Genomic DNA, 20,535 nt, shown 5'->3' with positions numbered 1-20,535 from the left:
TCCGGGATCTCAGGCAGAGGTCTTCCACTTCAACCACGGCCAGTTCCTTTACCTGGAGATGCCGGGGATTGAACCTGGGACCTTCTGCCAAGCAGATACTCTTATCATGGATCCACGTCCCCTTCCCTACCTGTGGATATTTAAATCCAGGGATGGTAGCTAGGAACAGCTGAGACAGATGTTTCTGGAAGCCTGAGAAGATACTCAGGTTTTAGGGAAAAAAATCTGAACTGTACAAAAAATACATTTGGGGGTTTAAACACCCCAAATTATAGAAGCAGTGCTTTTTAGATATGCACGCCCTCTGCAGTGGCCATTCTGGGGGTTGCTAGGCACCCACAACAATATTGCCAGCCTTCCACCTTTGGTTTCTGTCAGTAAAAGGCAGGGGGAGTGGTTCAGGGCCATTTCCAGGTCTATTTTGGCCTCCTAGTCCACCCCCTGCTCCCTATTGCCCAGCCAACAGATTATTCACTACCCTATGACTTGCGCGACTCACACTGGATAGAGGTGATTACCTGGCAACTCACTACTGTTCAACAGCAACCGCTGCAGGAAAGCCAGTGTGGTATAGTACTACAGCCTAGAATTTGCAGGATGCAGGTTCAAATCCCTGCTCCATCATGCAGGGGTGACGTTGGGCCAGTCAGTCTCAGCACTCTTTCTACCTTACAGAGTTGTTGTGCGGAGAACATGGAGGTGAAGAGAATGATAAGCTGCTCTGGATTCCCACTGAGGAGAAAGGCAGGGTATAAATGAAGTAAATAAATAATAAATACAGCTGAAGATGGAGGACAGATAAAAGGTATGGGTGGATGCAGGGGTCCTTTCCTAGAAAAAGAAGTGCAGGAGCTCATTTGCATAACTCATTTGCATATGCCACACCCCATGACAAAGGGCAGGCATGTTTAAAATGAGTTAAGGCATATGCAAATGAGTTTAAATCCCCCCCCCCACTTCCCTGAGTCTCTCCACAAAAGTGGAGAGGCTCAGGGGGAAAGGCGGGCATATCTGCCTCCCTGTCCTTCCCGTCTCCAGCCAGCCCGCCATGTGGGCTGGCTGGAGACAGGAAGGGCAGGGAGGCAGACATGTCTGGGGTCCCTGCCCGATCTTCTCCAGGGGCTCCGCATCTGTGGGGCACCTGGAGAAGATCAGGCAGGGAACCCAGGCGTTTAAATTTCCCCTGTCCCCGAGTCTCTCCACAGGCGGGTGGGCAGGGCCTGGGCTCCTTACTGCCAGAGCTCTGCTCCAGGGCACTCTGGCAGGAAATAACCCCTGGGTGGATGCATGGGAAGGAGAAAAGGAAGCATGGGAAGGTGTGGATATGGGGATTATCAGGAGGAGATAAAGAGTGTAGGGAGTGGGTTTCTGGAGAAAGCTAGGTGCCCCTTGCAATTCCTTGATGGTTCCCCACTGTGCCAGTGGGCCCAGCCTGGTGACCAGTGCCACACAGACTTCCCAGGGAGAGGCTGGCAAAAGGAGGGGGGGAGAGCTGAAAACGGGGCTGGATAAAGATAGGTTGACTGGTGGGTGGGAAGGAGAAAAGGAGAGAAGTTACAGGGACTTTCAGGGAAGGGGAAGAGGAAACAGTGGGTAGAAGGAAAATGAGATGCTCCTTTACTAGTCCTTGTGCGTCCTCTGCTTGTATTTTCTAAGAAATGAACCCATTAACACTAAATTATAGGGTAGACCTGCTTTAACATTCCAGTGGTCGCTTGAGTCATTCGTTATTTGAGTATATTATCCTGTTTTTCTCCCCAGTGGGGACCCAAAGGAGCTTGCATAATTTGTCTCTCCTCCTTCATTTTATCCTCAGAATTATAACTACTTTACAAAACAGGTTGGGGTGAGATGTGGTGACTGACCTCGAGTCACGCACTGAGCTTCCATGGCAGAGCTGAGGTTCGGATCTGAATCTCCCACATCCTAGTCTAACACTCATACAGTGTCGTAAGGTCAGATACAGCAGAAAGCCTCTGTTTGGCATAGTGTCAGTCAGTGCTCCCTCTAAGCCGTAGAGCCTTGTGAGCAGAACTTTCACTTTGTGAGCTACTGGAATTAAAGTTGTGAGCAAGCGATTCAGCTGCTGCATAAATTAGTTTGCTCTGGAGCCATCCTTCCCGAGCTAAGACAAAAATGTGTGAGCTGGAGGCTAAAAAACTGTGAGCTAGCTCACATTCAGTTTAGAGGGAACACTGGTGTCAATACAGTTTTATCAATTGGTGTTCTGCCTGCAACCTGATAACTTCTATCCAGCCTCTTTCATAGAAACATGATTACCTAATAGTAACACTGTTCAACGAGTCTGAACCGAATGCACCCCCAAAAATGGCCCATTTAGGACCCTTTTTGGGCTGCTGCAGGCCAAAAGGGTATATTCTGCGGGCTGGAGGGGAGGGGGTTTGAGGAAGAGGCTCCAAACTCGCAGGGTAGCTGCTGGAGCCTCTCCCCAAGATACCCACCAAGTTTCAAGAACAGTGGACCGGGGGTCCAATTCTACGGGCCCCCAAACAGGTTGCCCCTATCCCCTCCATTGTTCTCTATGGTGGGAAAAAAGTACCCTGCAAGTTTGGTGCCTCTCCCTCAAACCCTATGTTTTCGCCATTGACTTCAATGACCCATAGGATATAATGGGGCCGAAATTGACATTTGACTGGCCTAAAGACTCCTGAATTGCTGGTACTGCCAAAATGGACATGCGGGAGTCTTTCTGCCAGCCAAAATTGATTCTGCCCAAATCTGTTGAATCCGAATTGGGCCGATTTATTTATTTTTTGCACACCCCTATCAACGAGAAATACCTTGTACCTTGTAAGCAATGTTCCCTCTAACCTGTGGAGTCTTGTGAGCAAAAATTCTACTTTGTGAGCTACTGGCATTAAAGTTGTGAGCGAGTGATTTGGCTTTTGCATAAATTAGTTTGCTCTGGAGCCATCCTTCCTGAGCTGAGACAAAAATGTGCGAGTTGGACGATAAAAAAACTGTGAGCTAGCTCACACTAACTCAGCTTAGAGGGAACACTGCTTATAAGTTCAGCTTTTCTTCCAGAGTTATTTAATCTGAACGATCCCTTGGAAATATGCTTGTGTATAAAAGTTACTAGCATGTATGTTTATTTTCTTACCTACAGATATGATACAGAATCTCAGCCCATCCTCCCAGAGGCCTGTTCTGAAAGCTTGTAACCATGGTAATTCATAAATTGTTCTTATTTCTAATTCCATAAGACTTCTGTGATACTCCCTCTTTTCTATACTTTTGGAATACTGTAATAAAGCACTAGGACTAACTTGTCAAAAGAGCTGAGCCCTGTTTGCATCCTAAGACGTTTTCGTTTGCTCTTTACATCTTACCTGCATTTTCCCTGTCCCTAAACGCTGAGCTTTTGATTAATGAAATCATGCTATCTGGAAGAAGTTCACTTATGACACAAAATGAAGCTTTGCATTAAATTAGCAATACTTTTACCTAATTGCAGAATGCTACACTCTTATTGAGTACTGTGTTTTGATTCATGAACAGCTAAATTATATGTATTATATTTAGGGTTGAACTATAGAGAAATGCAGTTCCTATTCCATGCATTTGGGACAGAAACAGTTGATAATGTGAAAGTGGATGACTAACCCACAGGCATGACATCAGTAAAGGTGCTGTTAATTTAAATTACTAAGGCTGGGATCCTATGACTGTTTTCCGTAGACTTCTGCTGCTGCTAGGGCTTCCACTTGCACAAGACTAATGTTTTTAGGGAGCCCTTACGCATGTGGAAGCGCTTGCGGCAGAGGAAGCAAGCGCTGTGTTGGAGGACAGCCTCCACAGCAACCGCAAAGAAGTGCAAGAGAAACAGACACAAGATCCAAGTCAAAGCAAGATTTCCTCCTCCTTTGTTAACTGATTTGATGAATCAACACCAAATTAGTATATGGCTAGCCATGATCGTAGTTTGGATCCCAGGATTGAGTTCCATGTGCACTAGATATTCTCTGCGGTGGTAGACACGTCCTTTTCTGCTAAGATTTCCATTAGCATAAGGCCCCACTGAAAACCATTGATCTTTCGCGAATGCAAATTGTAGTGGAAGAAGAAGCACGCTCCACGGCAGAAAATATTGTACACCAGACTCTTTCATAAGATATGCCATAGTGCCAGGAACGTTGAAATATCGTTCACTATACTACTAGCGGAAATGAGCGCTAAAGCTGCTGCTATGAGAGATTTTGTGTAAGCCATTGATTGATGCTTGGATTTATTAGCAAAAACTTATCTTTAAGGTTATACAATATTGACTACTGCTGTTTATGAGCAGATGAAAGGCCGGCTTGCTTTATACGTTACTATTTGATTGTAGGGTCTGGAAGTGATCAGCCACGCCAGAAATGTTGCATTTAATCCGGCATTCCACTGAGAACAGCTGTTGGCTGGTTTCCGCTGTACGTTCACTAGATGGCTATGATGTTTCTGTAGACGTTTCTGCGTATATTTCATTTAGCTGTCCGGTTGACTGTGATTGATAGCTTGTGGACATCTTCCGACAGCAGAGTCCATAAATTAGTTATGTGTTTGTGGCAAAATGGCTGCAGAGGAGGTCCAGCGTACCAAGCTGAAGGCAGCAGCGGCTTCAAGCTGAGGCCAGGCACTGCCCAGCATTGCAGCAGCACCCAGCGGGGGGGGGGGGGCAGCAAGCCGGCCTTGCCCCATGGCAGATCATGAACAAAGCAGTGCCAGGAGTTTCACCAGGCCCAGGCTGGGGGCGCGGCCGGCAGCAATGTACTCTGGCCAGACCTGTGAGACCTCAGGTGGGGCGGGCAAAGCAAGGAAAGGGTTAAAAGGAGCAGCACTCAGAGAAAGTGTGGTGTGTGGAGCCCCAGGATAAAAAGGGAGGTGGAAAGACAGCGGGAGAGGAAGGTGTGCTGGCTTGGAGAGGCTGAGGAGCCCCATGGAAGGGGGAGCCAAGTGGGGTGACCTTGGGCCCAGTTGCTTCTCAGCCCTTTAGTGGTCAGAGCAACACAGTGACAGGATTCAACAAACTGGCCTGTTGGTTTGATTGATTTAGGTCACTTTAATCCCAGCAGCCGATAAAACAAAATCCCCAGGTGGGTTTCAACACAGACAATAAATAACTATATAAATGAAAGAAACACAGTCAACAGGTTTAAAACTAGCAACAATGCTAATTAGGCTAGAACAACTTCTCAAGTATCCTAAAATCAGAGTAAGAATAGGCCTAAAATGTTATGGGGTGGTGTAGTTAAAACTTGCTGTTGTGGGGGGAAGGGGGTTAGAAGGCTTGAGAGGTCTTTGCTGGGGGTCCAAAAGCATGTAAGTCTGGCACCAGGCAAGCCCGTGTGGAGGTGCCACTGCTGACCGAGCCCTGTCTCTGTTGTTATGCACCTGCCCGGGGGTGAGGGGAGGGAGGCAAAACAAGGCGTTTCATGATGGCTGCAGTGGATGGGGGAGCACCTATGGGGGAGGCTGCTCAGGATCTTTCCATGTCCACACTAGAACTTTGAACTGTGCTTGAAAACAAACCTGCAGTGACCTTAATGTTGGCAGAGTGATTAACACAGCAACAGTGCACAACAGACATTGTACACCAGACATTTTCTATTCTGACACTTGAAGCTTTTAAAACTGGAAAAGATGTGGTCTGTGTAAATTCACATGCTAACAGCCTCACCCCCACGTTTTGAGCCAGTGGATGATTCCGAGCAGGCTTCCCGAGGCAGTCCCACATGGAGTGTGTTGCAGTAGTCCAACCTGGATGTCATCAGAGTGTGGCCAGATGCTGCTTCTCAGGGCAGAGCCACAGTTAGCCAACCCACCCAAGCTGGTTAAAGGAGCTACGTGCTCCAGTTCTGTATACCCCGTTCTGTGGCCCCAGATCAAAAAGCACCTCTGCTCTGTCCCCAGTTCTCTTAGATAATCATGCTGCCATGGTTCCCAAGAGCTAACCCAACTAGGCTACAAGGTGTGAGATACTGCAGAAATCTCAAGGAGGTCAGGAAACGCCCAACAGCAAAACCCAACCTCACCTTACTTTTTCTGTCCTCGATGCTGCAAAGAGCTTTTCTGATTGTGTGAAGGCTGCATCGTTAGAGATACCAAGGAGCAACACTGTCAGGTCTCCAATAAGTAGGCTGGGTTGAAAAGAAGAAGAAGAGATTGGATTTATACCCCGCCCTTCACTACCTGAAGGTGTCTCAGAGTGGCTTACAAACTCCTTTCCCTTCCCCTCCCCACAACAGGCACCGTTGTGAGGTAGGTGGGGCTGAGAGAGCTCTTGACAGAAACGGCTCTTTTTTCAAGGACAGCTCTTATCAGAACTACGGCTTGCCCAAGGCCATCCAGCCAGGTGCAAGTGGAGGAGTGGGGAATCAAACCCGGTCCTCCCAGATTAGAGTCTGCGCACTTAACCACTGCACCAAACTGGCTCTCAAAAAAGAACAAGCGGAATCAGGGCTAGGCTAAGGAGGTGGCTGAAAAATCCAGCCTTCCTAAAGGAGGTCCCTGCTGCTTGTAGGGATTGTGTTGGGATTTGAGCTAGAGTAAAAGAACAAGCGGAATCAGGGCTAGGCTAACGAGGTGGCTGAAAGATCCAGCCTTCCTAAAGGCGGTCCCTGCTGCTTGTAGGGACTGTGTTGGGATTTGAGCTAGAGTCAACAGATGCCTTCCTGTCAAAGGGACACTTCCTGGTAAGGGCAAGAAGTCATCCCTCCCCTTCCACTGGAACAGCTTTATGGCTAGGAGACCCAAGCGATGCCCAAAGGCTTTTGAGACCTTCCTGTCAAGCGAGACAGGGCCCCTAAAGCAGCTTCCTCATAAGGTTGTTTAGGGACCACAAGCTTTGTGGGCTGTGGGTAGAAGATGGCTTGTCCCCCCCCCCCCCAAGATGTGGCTTCTTGCTTGTATCCAGAGCAGTTTTCTCTACTCATTCTGACACCAGGGGGTGCCAGCGTTCCACTGTTTTGGTTCCGGGTATGATGAGGATGCTTTGAAAATTGGTGAGCAGGTATTGAAATTAGTCAAAATAAAAAAAACGAACCCTACAGTGAAACAAGGAAGCTAAAATAATGTTTAACTGGGATTTGCGCATGTGGAACAGCATGGAATGCCATGTGAACAGAAAGACCTCTTCTCCCGAGCTGTCGGGATGCTGCCTGATAAGCACAATAATTGCCATCACCATTTTATTTTGGTATGTAATAAACGCAGAATAATATATGAGTGGTAATTATAATTGTGCAGTTGGGGGGGGGAAGGGGGGGAAACAGTGTAGTGTTAATATTGCCGTCACGGTAACCTCCCCAGAGCATCCGACGCAAACTATGAGACCCACACAAAACTAATTGTGTAGCCTTTAGCCGATAACTGTTTTGTCACGCGCTTTACTAGGTATATCAAATATTTATAGCTAGCGTAAAGAGGACTTAAGTGGCGTAATAATCCTGAGCAGTATTTTGTTTGCTCTGTGTTCAGTAAAGCAAGTCAAGGCCTCCGTTGGAACACCTAGTTGCACAGCTGGGCTGTAGGTGGTAGCCTCTGCTTGCTCCTTGTGGAGAGGGAATACATACACACACACACACACATATATATAATTCAGTGTGATCCATCATCAGGCAACTGTTCAAAAAGTAGCATTTTTAAACGCTCTCAAATGTCTGGTAGCAAAAATAAATGAAGGGCATAGTGCATTAAGGGATTTCCAGCGGAGTCTCTCAGGGCAGAGAAAACGGCTGAGAGAGAACGCTCCTGGGACCGATTGTGTTCTTTCTGCCTTTAGCAATCGCTTCCTAACTAATCAGTCTCCAGGCTTACACCCTGCTTTAAGTGGAGCCGCTTTTCTGTTGGCTAGGCACTGACTGAAAACGGGACACGGCCAATTACTCTCCACTGAGTTAACCCCATTTCCCTTTGTTCGGCGCACGGCAGCGATGGCCTCTTTAGGGCAGTGCATTCTTCATGTTTGCTTGTTCCAGGCACACCTTTCCCCCTCTGATTAGGCTGGATTATATTATATTTGCAAATAAACTTCAATTAAAACTGTAGCATGTTTGTGTCTCTAATCACCTAGGCGCTATGTTAGGTAACATAATGCAAAAACAGCAGCAGAGAGAAGCCACTGCTGTGTATTTGTACAAAAACGACTGTTCTCTTAGGTTCAGCTGTCATTGGAATGCTTCACCACCCTCAAATTTTAGCCTCTTGTTTATGGTTAAAATGTTGTGGGCGCAAGATTCATTTATTTCATTTAGTGGCTTATTATTTATTAAAACATATCCTGCCTTTCCTTGTTGTTCAAGGCAGCTTACAATAATAGTTAATAGTATTTTCAGTTAGAACCAAAAATAAAATAGCAAACACCAAATCTCTCCCCGCCCCCCCCCACCTTAACAGACGCCTGCCATTCAAACCTTCTCAAAAGCCCAGGCAAATAAAGTAGAACTTGCAGCATCTCCTGAAGATCTCCAAGGAGGGGGGAGAGGCCTTCACGGCTTCAGGGGACCCATTCCACAGAGGCGGAGCCACGATAGAAAAGGCCCCGGGCTCCAGTTGATGCCAGACGAGCCACCCTAAGTGGGGGGGCAGCCAACAAATGGCTGCCTGATGGCTGTAGTCGGCGCACAGGGACATATGGAGGGAGATTTTCCCTCAAATATGTGGGTCACAGGCAATACTCCCTCTAAGCTGTGGAGTCTTGTGAGCTCCTGGCATTCAAGTTGTGAGCGAGCGATTGGGCTCCTGCATCAATTAGTCTGCTCTGGAGCCCCATCCTTCCTGAGCGAAGACACAAATGTGCGAGCCAGAGGCTAAAGAACGGTGAGCTAGCTCACACTGACTTAGCTTAGAGGGAACACTGGTCACAGGTGGCAAAGGGCTTTGAATGCCATAACTGGCGCCTTGATTTGAACTGGGAAACAGACTGGTCACCATCGTAGCGGTTGTGCAAGCAGGGAAAACGTGAGCACATTCCTTCTGTCTGGAGTTTAAGACTGGGCTTGAATGTACTTCTTTTTGCCCTTCCAGTAGTTGATTAGCAAGGGTGTATGCCCAGTGGTTAACCAAGCCTTTTTCACTGTGAGGAATTTAGTTCCTGGATTCAGACTGATTTTCAGAACATTAACATCGTTAGGAACCCAAGAGGGTATCGTTACAATAAAGACTGGACTCAGACGGCCACGTTGTACTCTGCCGGCTGCAAAGGGGAATGGTTAAGCCAGTGATGGCGAACCTTTTAGAGACCGAGGGCCCAAACTGCGACCCAAAACCCACTTATTGATCGCAAAGTGCCAACACGGCAATTGAACCTGAATACTGAGGTTTTACTTTAGAAAAACAACTCATACATTAATTTAAGATGATCCAAACAAAGTAAGGAAAGCAATCCCAAATGCTTTCATTTACTTAAAATTATTTGGCAGAGAATTCGACACTTTAATGATGGTCTGGGCCTGGCTAGGGCGATGGCATGCGTGACCACAGAGAGGGCTCTGAGTGCCACCTCTGGCAGCCGTGCCACAGGTTTGCCACCACTGGGTTAGGCCAAACTCTCTCAGTCTTGTTTTTTGAGGTAATGGTAGAATAGCTATAGGGACAGGCACCTTTTTTGACCAGAGGAGGGGTGGTAGGGACAACGGCTGCGCTCGGCCAGACAGATGGGGGGGGGGGCACGCTGAGCCCTAGCAGTAGTTCTAGAGCATCTGGGTCTTGCCTCAGTTACTTGGGCAGAGAATGAGGCCTGCATATCAAGCAAAATGGTCTGCTGTGTCACGTGTTGTCATAAGTGTCTGGGGTCATCTGTCCCTGAGCTGCTGTTGCCAGTGCCCACTTTTGACCTCACAGATCCAGGGAAGTCTTTCCTGTTAGCAACATACTCATACAATAGATATGAAAAGGCTCAGTCCACAGACACAATCAGTGTTTGTAACCAGTAGAGCCTCTGGGCCCTCTACCTCAAACTCCCTCCTCCTGCCTGCCCACTGAGGAGATGTTGCCATTGACCACAATGGCTCCATAGGATATAATGAAGCCGGGTTTTTTCAGTAGTCCCAAATATTTCCGGATACCAATACATTACTGGTATTGGTATTTGGGTATATTCTGGAATACTGAAAAAAATCTGGCTATATTATACCCAAATCCCAAAAAAGCCATTCCCCCCCCTGCATGCCCCTACTGGGATGTGGGGGAAAACCCGTTTTTGTCTCACAATGGGCAGAGGAAATAGCACAAATTGTATATATGCTTTCATACTTCCATACTTCTTTCCCAAGAAGTACACTGGTGGAAAAGAAAGCATACCCAGAGACCAACCTCAGTGGCAACCTGGAATTCTCAATCATATTGTCCCATGCTTTGAGCACCTCCTAACTGCTCAGAAACCACTTTCCTATATGGAAGAAAAGGCTTTGCTCAGCGAAATGGGAAGAACGGGGAGAGGGCTGGGAAGTCACCAGCCATTTGAAATTTTTCTAAGCGCTTCAGATAGTTTTGCATTTAGAATGACTTGGGTGGACATCACCTTGTTTAGGGGTCCTTCTGATGAGGCCCTGAAGCAGGGTAGTAAAGAAGAAGAAGAGATTGGATTTATACCCCGCCCTTCACTACCCAAAGGTGTCTCAGAGCGGCTTACAAATTCCTTTCCCTTCCCCTCCCCACAACAGGCACCCTGTGAGGTAGGTGGAGCTGAAAGAGCTCTGACAAGAAACTGCTCTTTTTTCAAGAACAGCTCTTATCAGAACTATGGCTTGCCCAAGGCCATCCAGCCAGGTGCAAGTGGAGGAGTGGGGAATCAAACCCAGTTCTCCCAGATTAGAGTCTGCGCACTTAACCACTACACCAAACTAGGTGGACTTTCAGAGACTCTTCTGTGTGGCTTCTTGTCAGATTATAAATCAATCCAAAGTGAGTTTTTTCAGCTCTCTGGGTAGTTCTGATGGCACTCTTTAAGAAGTGCACAAGATGGCTCAGAATGACGAGCATAGCTCTTGTGTGATTTGCCTGGGGGAAGGCTATAATATGGTCTCATGCCCAGCATGCCGCCACCTTACCCCAAAGTGTGGGCTGACAGGGCACAGTGATTTAAAGTTACACTGTGGGAGAAGGCCCTGCATGCACCAGGAATGCATTCAGACAACAGGGGACATGCCGGCTGAGAAGCGGCTGGGGTCTCCCTCGGCACTATTGACCCTCAATGGCAGAAATGGCAGGCATATAACCTGAGCTGCAGCGAGGAGTGTCATAACCACTGTCTAAGAAAACCAAGCACTCAGCTCTGGAATTGCCTTAGATGTCGAGTTTTGTCCATCAAGTCAGTTCCTTCTCCACATCGGGAATCCAGCTCTCGTCGACATCAGTGGTTGACGTCATCCACCTGCCGTCGATTGGTCATGCTTCAGCAGTTGATGTCTCCTTGGAGTCAACACTCCCCCTGTCATTGACAGCACCCACTTCTCAAGACGGTTGAAGAGTGGACTCGTTTCACCATTTGCTGGAATCACCTGATCAATGTCGATTGTTACTGACCCCAGTTGAAACAGAAGCATTTCCGAGGCCAAGAACCCCATCACCATCTCACGGCCCTTAGAAGACGAGGTCTTTGAGGTACCCGTGACTCAGCCCTTCCTTCAGAATATCACTCAAAGCAGAAGTTACCTGCAGCTGGCCCCTGGGGTCAACCCCAGGGCCTGTGGTTCCCATTTCCAATTATGTATTCTCAACAGTGAGGTTTGTGGAATCTGAATACACCATTCCCATGTTATGACATGCCTCATCAACACCAGCAGAAAGCCTACTCAGGCTCCAAGTCCTCTAAGCATTATGCCAGAGAGTGGGAAGTTCTTTACCCTTCAGAATCGGAGGAAACTTATGACCAGGGATCTGATGCAAAATTAGTGGCAACTTCTATGCCATTTCCAGATGATGTGGTGGGAGATCCATCAGCACACTCTCCAACTGAAGATTTAAAACTCTACTCAGAGCAGCTAATACGAATAGCGAAGGCCTTAGATGCGTATCTCTCCTGTGAGTCTTCGGGGATGTCTTCCAGAAGCCCTGAGTGGGGGAGCTGTTTTATGCATTCCCTCCATTTCTGTTATTAATTGGAGTTCTGGAAAAGGCCAGGTGAGAGGGTTTGGAGGTTATTCTAATTACTCCTTTCTGGCCTTGCCAAATTTGGTTTCAGAGACGTATGGAATGCACTCATGGCCAGAGCCGTAGCCAGCGGGGGCACAGAGGGCGGCATCCCCTAGCGAATCTTCAGCACCCCACCGCTGCCTCCCTCCCTTTTACCCCCTGAAAAGTACTCTACCTTTTAAAATCCTTGCCATCACGCACTGTAATCCTTCCTTCCTTTCTTCTTTCTGTTTAAGGAAATGAATGTGTGTTTTTTTAAAAGTCTAGAGGAGGTAAACTACCTAAGAATGTCATCAACTTTATGCAAATGTTGAACTTAGAAGATTTATGGAGAATTTTCCGTCCTCACAAGAGACTATACTTTCTTCTCAGAGAGACATCAGACATACTCAAAAATTGACATGGGCTGGAAATCGAAGACTTTACTCACAAATTTGAGATCCAGCTGAAAACAGTTGCTGATCATATTCCATTATTGGTCGCATGGCAAAGAGAAAGGTTTCTAAGGAGAAGACGGAGAATGAATGACAATCTCTTGCTTCAGGAGGATACCTCAAAAAATTGTGAACAGGATATAGAAGAATTTTTAAACTAAATAACACAGAGGTTTTAGAAAGATATATGGGAAGCAAGTAAAGCATATATGAGAGGAAAGTTAATCACACATGCCTCTAAGAAAAAGAGGGAAAAATTAGATCAAATCAAGAAAATAATTGATAGAAATCAGATCTTAGGCCAGCATGAAAAATGTTTAAAGAAAACAGTCTTAGCAGAAACCAAACAACTAAGAGATCAGGCGTATTTGCTTCAAACTGAAAAAATGCAGGAAGAAATTGAGCTTTTAAAAACAAAAACATTTTGAATATGCAAACAAACCAGGAAGATAACTTCCATATTGTCTACATAAAGAAACTGAAAGGAGAAAAATAAATGGCATACAGAAAAAAAATACAGTATTACTTACACAGAGAAAGAAATTCAAGAACAATGTGAACTCTCTTTCTCAGAACTTTAGAAAAAAGATGTTTCAACAGCAGATGGAATGGATGAATATATTAAAGATGCCTTAACCAGTAAATTTTCAAATGATAATAGAGAAATTTTGAACCAAAGCATGTCAATTCAAGAGATACCACAACCCACCAAGAAACTGAAAAAGGACAATGCATCAGGACCAGATGGACTAATTGCGATCTATTACAAAATGTTTGAAGAGAAAATAATTTTGTCTTTACATAAAGTTATGAATAATATAAATGAAAAGAACATACTGCTGCCATCTTGGCAAGAGGCTCATATAACATTAATATGTCAGCACAGTCATATAGACCCATTTCATTGTTAAATATGAACTATATGTTTTTTGTCTCAATAATGGCCAACAGACTAAAGAGATGTATTTCCAAAATAATTAATCCTGACCAGGCTGATTTTGTACCAAAAAGACATATGAAAGACAATGTTCGCATTGTAGTTGACACAATAGAATTTGTAAAACATAAGGGTGAAAAAGTAGTTTTTCTGTTCTTAGATGCTGAAAAAGCCTTCGATGATCTGTCTTGTTTTTTTCTACAAAAAACACTGCAATACTTCAAATATGGATCCAGATTTTTTTTAATTGGATACAGAATATACTAAACAACATGCAAAAATTTTAATTAATCGGGTCCTGACAAATGGATTTAAAATAGAAAAAGGAACCCATCTCTCCACTTTTTTTATCCTTGTGATGGACAGTTTTGCTTCTAAGAAAAGACAAGATCCCCAAATCAAAGGACTTAAAGTAGAAGGAGAGGAGTTTAAATTAATGAGCTATGATGGTGATGTGGTCCTTACAATTTCGAACCCCAACTATTTGAACATGACTGCCAAGTAGCTGGCTGTAAGCATGGCTCATTAAGACCTAGCTTATAAAACCAGCCAAGAGAAGCAGCTGCTTGTAGACACAACAAGTATGCTTTGCTACTGAGCCACTGACCTTGCTGGTACCTGATCTTTGGAACCTCGGACCCTAGACTGGATGTGGACAACCGGCTCTTCTGGAATCCCTGACCCTGGACTGAACTGGTCTTGAACTTGTTGGTGCCAGTGTGGTGTAGTGGTTAAGTGTGCGGAGAACCGGGTTTGATTCCCCACTCCACCACTTACAGCTGCTGGATGATCTTGCGCAAGCCATAGTTCTGACAAGAGTTGTCCTTGAAAGAGCAGTTCTCGAGAGAGAGCTGTCTCAGCCCCACCTACCTCACAGGGTGTCTGTTGTGGGGAGGGGAAGGGAAAGGAGTTTGTAAGCTGCTCTGAGACTCCAAGTGAAAGGCGGGGTATAAATCCAATTTCTTCTTCTTGGACCCCCTGTACACACTCTGGATGTTCAAAGGATTCTGCTTTTTTATTTGAATTGTAGAAGGGAATTCAGGAAGGGCAGAAACCTTTTTATTTGTTTCAGGAGCCAGAATAAGGGATTAGTCCACTTCAGCACAAACAATCTATAGGTGGGTGATCTCAGCTATTAAGTTAGCCTATGAGAAAACAAATGTGTCATGCCCCATTGCATTGAGGGCTCATTCTTCTAGGGCCCCAAGCCTGGTCTGCAGCTTTTCTCTCAAATTTGCCTCTGGTCAACATCTAAAAGGCAGTGACTTGGTCAACACTGTCAACATTCATCAAACATTATTCCATGGATGTAGATTCTAGAAACGAGGCTGCACTGGGAAATTTCCTTGACGAGCCCACACCCATCTTCTGCGGTAAGTGAGCTTGCTAGTCTCCCACAAAGATGAAAGCATGGTTGCATTTACCTGTAACTGATGTTCATTGAGTAGTCTTCTGTTCAAGTATACACCCTTCACAGCGGTGAAGGGAGAATGGAGGGGAGAGCGCTGACCGTGACTCAGGCGATCCCTTTGGGTGGGAAAGCAGGAGTTGAGATGGAGGGGAGGGGGAGCACTCGGCTCTGGAAAGTTCTAAAGGCCTGGAAGCTTGTTCCTCCACGCCAGGCCTGCGACTGCACAATCCCATGTGTGCCAGCACAGAAGACCACTTGATGAACAGTAATTACAGGTAAGTGCAGCCGTGTTTTCCTTATTTCCGTGAAGGCAATACTCAGGGCATATTTTCTCTGTGTAACAATAGACTTAGTAGAGAATTATCTCAAAAAGGACATTGCAGAGCTGCAAAAAGTACAGAGGAGGGCAACCAAGATGATTAGGTGGTTGGAGCACCTTCCCGATGAGGAAAGCGCAAGAGACTGGCACTTTGCTGTTTAGAAAAGAGACGACTAAGGGGAGGGGGCATGACAGAGGTTTATAAAACTATGTATGGGGTTAAGGAAAAAATGTCTCCCTCTCCCAAAAAAATTAGAACTAGAGGGGCATCCAATGAAGCTGATGGGCAGTAGGTTCAGGACAGGCAAAAGGAAATACGACTTTGCACAGAAAGTGATTAAACTGTAGAATTCGCTGCTAGAGGATGTAGTGATGGCCACAGCAATAAACAGCTTTAAAGGGGGATTAGATCAATTCATGGAGGATAAGTCTATCAATGGCTGACTGAGGGGAACCTCCACATTCAGAGGCACTAATCCTGATTCCCAGAGCCAGGAGGCAACATCAGGGAAAGGCCTCGGCCTCTGTGTCCTGTTGGCCTTCCAAAGGAACTGGTTGGCCACTGTGTGAGACAGAATGCAAGACAGGAAGGACCATTGGTCTGATCCAGCAGGGTGTTTATGTTCTTAAGACTACTACACCCAGGAAACTGCTCTGTAGAAAATGTACTTGGTTTGATTGTGAAGAGTGCAGGCATCCTTGTATATTCTGTCAGTTATATAATGACTTGAAGCTAGAGAGAGTTTGCTGGGAACCTGATGAATGTGGGTTACAGTGACTTCTGTCACCAGGATTTCACACTTGTGGCTAGGAGGAGTACTTGCCTAAGATTCTTTCAAGCCATGACCAGCATGCATAATTTCGATTCAATACTCCTTAAAACCACATATCAATTTGACTTGTGTAAAGATCAAATGGCTTTCCAAAAGCCTTCCAACAAAAAATAGCTACGCTATTGCTTGCATGTTTGCCTGCATGCTGGTCTTGTTTTGGAGTTGAAGGTCTCCTTAAAGATTTCTCAGGCTCTCTGGTAATTCTTGGCTAGACTGATTAGTTCTTAAGCAGTCCTTGGGAACTTACTAAGACCTTAAGTAGTGGGTTTTGCATGTTCTTTTTAGTTGCCACACCCTTCAGTATATACCGCCTGAAAGCTGCCATAGGATAGGGTGGTAATCAGCACACGGAAAGAACCCAGTGTCCATCTTCCACCTGTAATGAAAGAGCCACTTAAGTTGCAGGAAGTCTCCCTAGGATGGAGGAAGGCTTTAAACTTTGCTCTTCCCCATATAGCTACATTCTTCTCCGAACAACTAGTGTACTGTTTTACAGCTGAACTGCGTGCTACCCAAGGTGCCTTGTTAAGAGATGGAGCAGAGTCTACTGGTGTTGCAACCCAACTTGTGAGAAACAGAAACCGAGGCTCAACAGCTGACTTTCCCCCCCTCCCTGTGCATGGCCAGCTTGTGTTACTGATAGGGTGCTGTATCCAAGATGGCTGCCCACTAAATTTCACACCTTCAGGTGAGAGCCGAATGGGTTAGACTGTGACTGCTGAGCTGAGCACTTGTTTTTTAGTCTGTGGACACTGTAATTGAATAATTTGAGTTGCAAGTTGTCCAAAAGGCATGTAGATCACCAGGGGTCATTTCGTAGAAAAGGGTTCAGGAGCTCATTAGCATAACTTATTAGCATAGCTTATTTGCATATCACCGGAAGTGTGTCAGAAGGCAGCACCCACCACTCAGGCTCCACTGGATTGCTAGCTATTGGGGGGGGGGAATGCGCAGATCTGCCCTCACAGAGGAGGGAGAGCTTGTACCTGAAGGGGGACTGGGGGGGCTCTGCAACTTACCTGGCTGCTTCTAGTTCTTCATGGCCCAACTGAGGGCTGCTGGGAGCCGGGGGGGGGCGGCTTGTTGCATGTGCCAGCCCCCTGAACTCCTTACTGCCAGAGCTCTGCTCCTGTATGCTCCTGCAGGAAATGACCCCTGTAGAGCACTATGTCCAGTTCTGTCTTGTCTGGTTGTGCTTTACCTAAAAGTATTCATGACAAAGGGCTGTTCAGTTTTGTTCAATTGATGGATCTGTCTTAAAACTAGGAAAGGGGTTTTTTTCTGCTTTTCATCCTAAATTTGTTTAAACAATTGTCGCCATGGCTTATGTAGTTATAGCAGCTTCTCGTATATATCAAGGTAGAGGTGTTTCAGAAATGTCTTCTTCTAGTTTAAATCTCTTTATTGCCTGTGAAAGAATGCCTGCTTGCTCGGGCTAGCCCATCACCTTGTTGCAATGTGAGCCACTCAGTCCAAACTCCAAAAACATTCAGAAGAACATTCTTGGATTGCTGCTTCACTGACTCATCACATATTTTTTTTAGGCATACACATAAAGATATTGCATGTGAATGTGAACAGGCACTCAAAAACGTGTTGTAGGGGGACACAGGTCAGAACTGGAGTTGACTGTTGATCTGTGAGTGTAAACTTGATGACACCTCTTATTGCTGTGCAATGTGGGAAACAGCCCTCATTACAGGTTGGTCTTAAGAAGCTTCATAATCAGTGTAAGAAGGCTTTACATTTGTACTAGGGTTTAATGACCTGATTAGGCGAACGAGTTGTGAGTTCAGTTTTCTTTAAAAAGTAATAAACGGTTTTATCTGATCCTCTATGACTCTGTTGCAGTTCAGAGGTGGTTCATGGAGGCCAAGGGACTAAAAAGGGGGGTAGAAATTGGGGGAGGGCATTTTTTCCTCTGGAAATGAATAGTGGCAAAAGTTCCAAGGTTCCCCCCTCCCTTTTGGGAATGAGTGAAATTCTTAAGACAGGAATATGAAGTATGAAGACATTTATGTTAGGCATCAAGTAATAATTTCTGTGCATACAACTATAGACACATGCATATATTCAAAGCTCCGTAATTAGTATGCTAAAATGTGTGTAATAATATACTGTTGAATAAAATTAGAGACCAGTGGCACCTTTAAGACCAACAGAGTTTTATTTAAGGTATTTGAAAAAGTGTGCATGTGCACAGAAGTTCATACCTTGAATAAAACATCATTGATCTTAAAGGTGCCACTGGACTCTAAATTTATTCTTCTGCTTCAGACCAACACGGCTGGCCACCTGGATCTATACTTCTGAATAGTTCAGCATACTCAAGTTTACAAACTTTAACTTCATATCTAGCTATCCCGCTAGCCTTATTTTAACTGTATGAGACCTTCTGTCCAAATGAGATATTGTCTCTTCTTTACAGTAACTTGGGTTTTTTTGTTTTTTGTTTTCAATTTTGATGTTTTCCCACTCCTCCGCAATAAGTAGGATAGACTAAGGTGGCATAAGTTGCAGAAGTTTGCAGTGTTCTCTCTTTTTCTTTTTCTTTGGGCATATTTCCAGTTTTACTTGTAGAAGACCAACAGTGCAATCCTAGGAACCCTTTTGTAGGAGTAAGCCCCACTGAATAGACCTAAGTAGGAGTCTGAGTAGACCTGCTTAGGATTTAACTGTGAGGCGTTTATATATTGAAATGTCATAATTATGCCAAAATAGTACAATTTTATATGCCAGATCAGTTATAAATGATGCACTTGATGTCACTCAAGCTGTAATTAGATTGATTCATCGGTGCCATTGGTCACCATTTGTTGCTGAAGTAATTGTGATTATTAGGTTTTAATGATTGTTGATATGATGTTTTAATTATTGAATAATTTGATTATGTTGTTTTATTGTTTATTGTAACCTGCCCTGAGCCTTCTCTGCATGGGAGGGTGGGATAGAAATAAAATAAGTTAATAAATAATAAAATCAGCTGGGATGGGAAGGGGGGGGCATGCCGTTGATTGACTCTTAGGAGTGGTCAAGCTGTGCTCTGCCAGGCAACGGGGGAGAGATGGCAAGAAAGAGCTTTGTATGGATGGGAGTGGTCCAGTTTTCCCTCTAAGCTGAGTCAGTGTGAGCTAGCTCACAGTTTTTTAGCCTCTGGTTCACACATTTTTGTCTTAGCTCAGGAAGGATGGCTCCAGTGCAAACTAATTTATGCAATAGCCAAATCACCTGCTCACAACTTTAATGCCGGTAGCTCACAAAGTAGAATTTTTGCTAACAGGACTCCACAGCTTAGAGGGAACATTGGAGTGGTCTCTGAATTTACCTGTGGTGTCTTTTCCTCATTACACCAATCCTGCTGGTGCTCAGCTTGTGGTATCTGTCCTCAGCTCCTTTCTTCTCCTGCTGCTTCCCCCGGTTCTGGTGAGGTGCTCTTCCTCCAGCCGCGTAATTCTGAATACCTGTCATATGAATGCACATCAGCATGTCCCCTTCCCCACCTGGGGCTAAAGGTTGGGTCCACGTCTGGGAAAGGTGAAGAGCATTGGCTTGGCTGCTACATAAGCAACATTTTGTTTCCGGATAGAGCATTACATTCTTTCCTTGTTTTCAGTTTCACTGGACAGCAGCTCTGCGATTAGATTCTCTATTGTGCTGCTGATGGGAACTGGTGTTTTTGTATGTCAGATAAGGCTAATTTTCTTCATATGTGGTAAACTTAAACGGCTGCAAGATTAGTTTATGCAAAAGCAGAGTCAGGAATGGCTGGACTTTCTAAAGGCTTTAAACTTAACGGTTTACAGATGTTTTTACCAAGACCTCAGGATGAAAAAACACTTGAGATTTTGACAAATGGAAATATGTAAGTATGTATTACAGCCATTATGTATTAGAGCCAATGTGTATTAGAGCCACTAGTTTGAAAAGAATGAGAGGTTTGTGTTACCTCTAAACTGAATTTGTGAAATGTATATAGTATGACTACTGTATGATACTTCTTACAAATTACTTGTTTGTTTCCGGTAAACTTTATCGTTTCATAATTTAAAAAGTGATAGTCTGAGAAGACTGTTGCTAAACATGTGCTCGAACTTCCTCTGTCTGCTTTTCCTTGGTCCTTCGTCTCCATGTTCAGTTCAACTCTGTTTCATGGTCATCAAGACAGTGCTGTAGATAGTTGAGATCACTTGGAAATTGGGATTGGACCTCTTAAGCTGCTGTCTTTATATCCTTTATATCGTAGTTTCATTGCATATAGCAGGGATCCCCAACCTTTTTGGGCCTGCTGGCTCCATTGGAATTCTGACATGGTATGGTGGGCGCAACCACCAAATGGCTACCAGAAGAGGCAGAGCCACTTGTAAAATGGCTGTCAGAAGAGTTGGGGCAATTATAAAAATGTAATTCTTCAATGTGTCTCATCAACTCAAAGAGTAACTCTTCAACATTTCAGGCAGAAGCTGTGT

At 45.1% G+C, this 20,535-nt stretch overlaps 1 protein-coding gene across 1 annotated transcript in view; it reads left to right on the top strand.

The window, feature by feature from the left end:
* The window catches only part of DIAPH3 (diaphanous related formin 3), a 141,857-nt gene that overhangs the window by 60,222 nt on the left and 61,100 nt on the right, over positions 1-20,535 (top strand). The window contains exon 21 of the mRNA XM_015425654.1: positions 3,131-3,190. Coding sequence (XP_015281140.1) covers positions 3,131-3,190 — 60 coding nt within the window. The remainder of the gene's footprint in view (positions 1-3,130; positions 3,191-20,535) is intronic.

This window comes from Gekko japonicus, unplaced genomic scaffold, assembly GCF_001447785.1.
Source record: "Gekko japonicus isolate JY-2015 unplaced genomic scaffold, Gekko_japonicus_V1.1 scaffold1107, whole genome shotgun sequence".
Taxonomy (NCBI): Eukaryota; Metazoa; Chordata; class Lepidosauria; order Squamata; family Gekkonidae; genus Gekko; species Gekko japonicus.
The sequence above is the reverse complement of the archived record's forward strand: the minus strand, read 5'-3'. Positions and strand labels throughout refer to the sequence as shown.